General features: G+C 38.7%; 1 protein-coding gene across 5 annotated transcripts in view; it reads left to right on the forward strand.

The window, feature by feature from the left end:
- Positions 1-7,595, forward strand: part of TMEM116 (transmembrane protein 116) — a 105,600-nt gene extending 98,005 nt beyond the window's left edge. For all 5 annotated transcript variants that reach the window (XM_036823836.1, XM_036823835.1, XM_036823832.1 and 2 more), the window contains 6 exons: positions 2,021-2,070; positions 2,996-3,079; positions 3,421-3,559; positions 5,548-5,692; positions 6,243-6,316; positions 7,090-7,595. In XM_036823836.1, coding sequence (XP_036679731.1) covers positions 2,021-2,070; positions 2,996-3,079; positions 3,421-3,559; positions 5,548-5,692; positions 6,243-6,316; positions 7,090-7,296 — 699 coding nt within the window. In that variant the 3' untranslated portion in view covers positions 7,297-7,595. The remainder of the gene's footprint in view (positions 1-2,020; positions 2,071-2,995; positions 3,080-3,420; positions 3,560-5,547; positions 5,693-6,242; positions 6,317-7,089) is intronic.
- Positions 7,596-8,114: the final 519 nt, after the last annotated feature.

The raw sequence follows: 8,114 nt of genomic DNA on the forward strand, positions 1-8,114 counted from the left end.
TATTATTTCAAGAAAGGTAAAAACGCAGTGCAAAAAAAGATTTGTGCAGTGTATGGAGAAGGTGCTGTGACTGATCGAACGTGTCGAAAGTGGTTTGCGAAGTTCGTGCTGGAGATTTCTCGGTGGACAATGCTCCATGGTTGGATAGACCAGTTGAAGTTGATAACGATCAAATTGAGACATTAATTGAGAACAATCAACATTATACCACGTGGGAGATAGCCAACATACTCTAAATATCCAAATCAAGCGTTGAAAATCATCTGCACCAGCTTGGTTATGTTAATCGCGTTGAGGTTTGGGTTCCACAGAAGTTAAGTGAAAAAAACCTTCTTGACTGTATTTCTGCATGCAATTCTCTACTTAAACTTAACGAAAACATTTTGTTTTTAAAACAAATTGTGATAGGCGATGAAAAGTGGATACTGTACAATAATGTGGAATGGAAGAGATTGTGGGGCAAGCGAAATGAACCACCACCAACCATACTAAAGGCCAGTCTTCATCCAAAGAAGGTGATGTTGTGTACATGGTGGGATTGGAAGGGAATCCTCTATTATGAGCTCCTTCCAGAAAACCAAACGATTAATTCCGATAAGTACTGCTCCCAATTAGAACAACTGAAAGCAGCGCTTGAGGAAAAGCATCTGGAATTAGTCAACAGAAAACGCATAATTTTCCATCATGGTAACGCAAGACTGCAAGTTTCTTTGATGACAAGGCAAAAACTGTTGCAGCTTGGCTGGGAAGTTCTGATTCATCTGCCGTATTCACCAGACATTGCACCTTTGGATTTCCATCTGTTTTGGTCTTTACAAAATTCTCTTAATGGAAAAAATTTCAATTCCCTGGAAGACTGTAAAAGGCACCTGGAAGAGTTCTTTGCTCAAAAAGTTTAAAAAGTTTGGGGAAGATAGAATTATGAAGTTGCCTGAAAAATGGCAGAAGGTAGTGGAACAAAATGGTGCATATGTTGTTCAATAAAGTTCTTGGTGAAAATGAAATATGTGTCTTTTATTTTTACTTAAAAACCGAAGGAACTTTTTGGCCAACCCAGTAGAAAAAATTTTGTTTTCTATCATATGAAGACGTTCTGTTCAAAATCTCTCTCTATAAACTCCTAGTGGATATGGGCCATTCTGTAAGTTGTTTTACAGTGTCTAATACAACTGGGAATTTTTGAAATGTTCTTTCTTCTAGATAGGTCTTACATTCAAAGGGCTTTTTTGACTCTGCCCTATTGTACTAAACCTGGCCTATAATGGTTTCTGCTGGTCGTCTTATACACAGACTTTTACTCCACCCATATGGTCTGAAAAGTCTACACCTCCCTTGATCTAAAAGAGGAGAGGATTGAACTATTATTAGAAGATGAAGGATTATGGTGTGATTTCATATTTGCCTTTATTCTTAAGAGAATTTGTTGTGGTATCCAAATCTTATATTAAGCTACTTTCTACAGGCCCTTTTTGTGGCTTTTGTTGTACTTCTTAGAATATAGTAATACAGATAAAATTCTGTTATCTTCAGTGCTAGGGAACTATCTATTTCATTGAATTTTTAAAAATAAATTTATTTATTTATTTATTTTTGGCTGCATTGGGTCTTCGTTGCTGCACGCGGGCTACTCTTCGCTGCAGTGCGCAGGCTTCTCATTGCAGTGTCTTCTCTTGTTGCAGAGCATGGGCTCTAGGCACACGGGCTTCAGTAGTTGTGGCTCACGGGCTCTAGAGCACGGGCTCAGCAGTTATGGCACTCGGGCTTAGTTGCTCTGTGGCATGTGGGATCTTCCTGGACCAGGGCTCGAACCCATGTGCCCTGCATTGGCAGGCGGATTCTTAACCACTGCACCACCAAGGAAGCCCCCTATTTCATTGGATTTTATATCAAATATTGCTTAACTGAAGCAAACCTGCTGTTGGGAATTTTTGTACTATCAAATGGTAAGTGATGACCTGGTATTTATTGTAATATGATTGGCAATATCCTAAGACATTACTCAAATTTATTCTTTTCATAGGTTATAGGTTATACCTGTCGAGTTAGTCAAACAGCCATCATTTTGTCAAGGTAAGATTTTTGCTTTCCTTCCTAGCAAGGGTGTAGACTCTCGTTAGTCTTGGGTCTAGGTAGGAACAAATAGGAGGACAATGCCCTTATTTCCATTGATTCTGTCACTCCTGGGTCCTCACAGAGCTTTACTAAGTAAGAAACAAATGTGTGATCATTGATTCCATTTTCCCAGGTAAAATAGGCAAGCAATTTGAAGTTTCAGATTGGGTTTTAGTCCCAATTCTGCCATTAACTATGTGACCTTCAATAAATATTTCCCTTTAAGTCTTTTGACTTCTAATTCCTTTTCATATATCATGAAAAGTTGTAATAGGTGGTTTTCAAGATCTTATTCACCTTTATAACATTGGGTGAGACTCTTAAAATTATTAAGCTCAGAAAGGATCTGGATCTCATCTAAAGTGGTAGCCACATTGAGTTGGTTTTAGACTTTATAACTTTTACTCCTAGATCTTTTCCTCTTATAGGGATCTGGATATATTTAGCTGGATAAATAACTGGTTGCTTAAAGCTGAGCTTTGGAAAAGCTCTCAGGAAGGAGCTGATGAGAATGAAGTTATTACTGGTCACCATGAAAAAGTGAAACAGACTGATCACAGAGCTCCTTGGTAGATTTTTCATTTCACGATTACCCACTTGGATTTTTAATCTGATCATACAGCTCCCAGAGAGTCTCTGTGAAACTCTGTTAGGGTTTATTCACCCAGGTATAAAATACATTCCCCACTCCACTTCCCCAGGAACTTGAAAAGAAGGTATACTTAAAGTTTTTGAGGTACTTTTCTTGAAGGAATTAAAGGTATATGTATTTGTGGAGAGTGGGTGGGGTGATGGAGTTGGAAGAAGGACAGGAGAATATTTTGCAAAGGGAAAATGGCATAAAAAGTCTGAATATTAGGGTGATAAGTTTTTTTCCTCCCAGCCTGATACCTCTACTATTGATGATACCTGTATTCTGTTTGGGCAATGCCAGTGAATGTTTCCGCAACTTCAGCCAGAGCCACAGGTAAGTAAGGACCAAACCTATCATTTTTATGATAGACTACACCTATTCTTTTCTGTAAATAAAGATTGAAGAAGACTTTGTACATACATTCTGGCCAAGGTGCTTGTATTTGAAATGGGCTTTGGACAAGTTGTACAGTCAAGGCCAAAAATATATAAGCAGAAATATAACACAAAATGACTAGATGATAATGTGTCGGTGAGAAGGAACAAGGTGTTATGGGCAAGGCTTAGCTAAATGATAAGTTAAATTACATACTCATTAACTTTTGTTACACCAAATAGGTATCTCTCTGGTCTTATACCTGTAGCAGCATTCCTGACCATTGATTCTCTTCCTAGGTGTATCCTGATGTACTCACCACCAACAGCCATGGCTAAAGTCCTGCCTTCTGCCAACACATCAGTCTGTAGCACACTTTATTTTTATGGGCTTATCATTTTCCTGGCCAGCTTTCTACTCAGCCTCCTCACCATTGTGGTATGGTGCCACCCTACTTGCCTTTATGGAAAGAGAGGGGGCGGTTGGGTGGGATGGGGCAGTATTCCCAGGCCTGGGAAAGATGGGGCGGAGAGGCACTTTTTATAGTCCTAGAACTAAGAAAGTGTCTAGTAGATATTGATAATTTAATTACTACCTCAGTCTTTTGGACTTCCCAAGATCAAATGATGAGTGGGGAAAAGAGCCTATATTCATTATGTGAGAATTATGCTCACTCTAGAAATAATGTGTTCTTGTGGATCCTCATGGAGGACCAGACCAGAAAACTAGTATGTGTCAGGTATATTCTTTATACAGTATGATACTCTGGAACACAGGACATCTTCTCTGTTTTAATTTTCTAAATAATTAAAGAGTTTTCTTTTCTCAGTTCTTTATTGACTATAAATTTGCATTTACGCTAGGTCTAACTGGGTTTAAAGTGCTGAGTGACTCAGACAGTTATTAAATACTCATTTGACATCATGAGAATGATGGACAAGTAATCATCCATGGGACAATACATTATTTATATATAACTGCCCAGTACAGAATCAGTAAGCAAGTGAATATGCCTTTTATTTGTCCATATCTACTTTTCAGTATCAGTTTCTCATTTTCTCCTCTTTTCATATGCTAGTTCAGGGATTATAAACTATCTGGTTGCAGACCAACTTTATCCCACAGTTTTTTTCTTTTTGCTAGCACAGCTAACATCTGTGAATGAAATACAATTGTGGAAAATTTTCTTTGACAATTCAAAAATAAGTTACAGAGATAGCTTAGATCAAATCAGCAGCTTTGTAAAGAATGCACAATGACTAGTTTATATTAAAATGGCCTTGATGGTTTTCATTTAGAACTGATTGACAGGAGAGACAGGTCTCCCAAAACCTGGCACCCTAGGAATTCCTGTTTGCTCCTTCAGAATAACCCAGACTTCAGTGGGCATTCAGGACAGGCATTCTGATTCTTTTGTAATCAGCAAACGGTGAACTGATTCTACTAGATGTAAATATTCTCAAATAAGTTCAAGCCTCTTTATGATTCCTATGTCTGTGGGGAAAGGAAACTACATGGCTAACCTTAACTAATTGGGTTATTAACTTACAGAGTGGATCTGGATTATTAGGAAAAGTTTCAGATTTGGTCAGATTTTATTACCTAATTTACTCCCCACAAAAAGGACATTGAACTTATTTATATTTATTTCATTAACTAAACCGTACTCAAATTGCTCCCAAATGGAAGGGAAAAACAATCTGTTTTCCATCTAAGGGCAAGAAGAGACTTCCTAAAACTTTTTTTTCTGGGAGTTGAGAATTTAATCTCTGTCACAGTGCTAAAGTATTTATTTTAGGGGTATTAAGCACAGAACACTTTCTAACACAAGCTTTATTTATTTATTTATTTATTTATTTATTTATTTATTTATTTTAAACATCTTTTTCGGAGTATAATTGCTTTACAATGGTGTGTTAGTTTCTGCTTTACAACAAAGTGAATCAGCTGTACTGTATATGTAATTCACCATATACATATATCCCCGTATCTCCTCCCTCTTGTGTCTCCCTCCCACCCTCCCTATCCCACCCCTCTAGGTGGTCACAAAGCACCGAGCTGATCTCCCTGTAGCACAGCCTTTAATAAAGTGTTTTAAAAGAGAACCTGGTTAGATCTTAGTTTTAACTTCCCATGCATATTGTGATTAACCTCATTGAGAAAAATAAAAGCCTGAGGGTTGATGTAAGGTTTATGTATTGAACATATATAGTTTGACTAGTATCTGTCCATTTACCTGGCCAAGCAAAAGATCACTCTAGAGATAATTTTCTCTCAAAAAAAGCCTGGTCTCAGATGGTAAAGACAGGAGGATGGTCTTTCCTGCTGTCAGATCCTAAGAGAAGGATCTCTCCAAAATGATAGACTAGACCTGGGAAGTTTTAGTAAGTCTTAGGCAGACTACTCACTGCTATACCCATGTTTAGGTCTTACTCATTCAAGCCCAGACACTTTATAAGAAGTTTCTGAAATCGACTGGCTTTCTGGGGAGTGAACAGTGGGCAGTGATTCACATTGTGGAGCAGCGAGTACGCTTCTACCCAGTGGCCTTCTTTTGCTGCTGGGGCCCAGGTGAGTATCTTAATGGAAAGATTTGGGCAATGAAAAGGGTAACCATTAGATTGTGGTCAAGCAAAATAGTCTCACCAAGAAGGATGACTACAAATTTCTGTCCAGCATGTAAAATTTACCTTCATTCCACCCATATCTTCTTATGTTTTAGAAATTAAGAGAATTAGATGTGAGATGATATGAGAGGAAATGTACTGACAGCACTCAGAGATATTAACACCTGCCCTTTCTACTACATAAAGTTAAAGTGTGAGGATCAGATAGGATAATGTTTATGAAAGGGCTTGGTAAACATAAGAAGTTAAGAATTGTAGCTTATGATCTTCCTGTAGTATGTCTTGCCACCATTGCTACTCTAATAATCTGCAAAGTTTAATCAATGAGGAATAGCGGTTGGAGATCTGAGGCCAGTGGTTTATATAACTGGTTAATCTCACTGCTAGTCTTCATTATGCCTATAATTCTCACAATGCTTAGGTGTGTATACTGAAAAAAATTATGCTCAGGCGGCCAGGGCTGGCAGCAAGATTTATACTTTGTGTTTTCACAGCTGTCATTCTGATGATCATAAAGATGACTAAGCCACAGGACACCAAACTTCACATGGCCCTCTATGTTCTCCAGGTAACACCTTCAACATCCAGCATTTCTGTTCTTATACTGTCTTATCCTGTTCTCTTACGTTGCCATTATTCAGTAAGCACAATTTTTTCCCTTAGGGTATTTCTTTCTGCATTGCGAGAGAGAAAATATATTATTTATATTCAGTTTTGAAGAATGTGGAAATTTCCTCACAGATGAGGTAGATACCTTTGTGAAAGTGCTGCCATGCATTCCAGAGCATGTATATCTCAGGCCTACTTCATTTCATTGATGTGGTTTTTTTTAAGGGATGGGTAACAAAAGACAAGATCTACCAGATAATGTTCTTATGAAACTCTGATAGTGACATGATTCTCTCACCCAGAGTGAAATGAATGGGGTAAATTAGCTATTCCAGGTGAATGGAGAGAAAGAAGTAAAGAAAAAATGATTCTCTCTTTTCATCCTTTATCAGATTTAAGAAGGGTTTTTTGGGCTATCTAACTATGGTGATAGGGCAGTTTCTTCAAGCCTAACCTGGGAAATGGGGCAATAAGGAGGGACATTGAAACAACTTCATTATCCTTATGTATATACTAAGAAATATGACTAACTCTTAAGTCATCCATAACAAGGTACGGTGTGAAGAGTGAGTTCAGGAAGAGCTAGAAAAATATTTTTTAAAAACTGACACCAAATTTTGATTTTTGAGATAGAATAAATATAACAGTGATTTATAAATAAGGAATGGAAACTATTCCCCAATTCTCTGAAAACCTGAAGGATGGGCTCCATCACCCCTTCATCTCCTCCAGGCTCTAACAGCATCATCTCAGGGTCTGCTCAACTGTGGAGTATACGGCTGGACACAGTACAAGCTCTACCAACTAAAGCAAGAGGCTCGGCATGATGCAGACACCCAGACACCATTATTATGCTCACAGAAGAGATTCTATAGCAGGGGCCTAGATCCATTGGAGTCTACCATTGCTTTTGCTACTAGCACCTCCACCATTCTTTGAAACTGTAGAATTGGAACATCCAGAACTGGAATGATTCTACACTAATGGTTTGGGAAGAGTGTTTGGGAAGAACATCTTAAGTCTTTTCTAACCGTGCCTTAAACTACGGAAGTGAAAGGGAATGTAGTGCCATGGTTAGTAGCTACTCTAGGTGAAGTGGGTGGGATCTAATCATTATTCTCAGATTCACAAGTAAAGTCACTATTCAGGGAGATGAAGCCACTTTCCACCTAAGAGATAGACTCATATTATTTCAATAAATATTAGATTTGTCTAAGTCTCTTCTACAAGAAATAAATTCCAAGTTATTATTTATATAAAGTATTTCCAAGCTCTCTACTCCATGGTTGTGGGGGAAGTAGTGTGGCATGCAACAACTTTCTCAGGTCTTCACATTGCTATTACTCTCCTTTTGGTTGTACAAAGTCTTGGGTTTACATTCTTTGAAGAGTTTTGGAAACTCAGAAGAAGCAAGGACAGAAGCTGTCAAAAAAAGTGATAGTGGGGGGCGCAGTGGTTAAGAATCTGCCTGCCAATTCAGGGGACACGGGTTCGAGCCCTGGTCGGGGAAGATCCCACATGCCGCGGAGCACCTAAGTGTGTGCGCCACAACTACTGAGCCTGCGCTCTAGAGCCCGCGAACCACAACTGCTGAAGCCCGCACGACCTAGAGCCTGTGCTCCACAACAAGAGAAGCCACCACAATGAGAAGCCCGTGCACCGCAAGAAGAGTAGCCCCCGCTCACCGCAACTAGAGAAAGCCCACATGCAGCAATGAAGACCCAACGCAGCCAAAATAAATTAATTAATTAAAAAAA

The sequence above is a fragment of the Balaenoptera musculus genome, chromosome 14 (genome assembly GCF_009873245.2).
Source record: "Balaenoptera musculus isolate JJ_BM4_2016_0621 chromosome 14, mBalMus1.pri.v3, whole genome shotgun sequence".
Taxonomy (NCBI): Eukaryota; Metazoa; Chordata; class Mammalia; order Artiodactyla; family Balaenopteridae; genus Balaenoptera; species Balaenoptera musculus.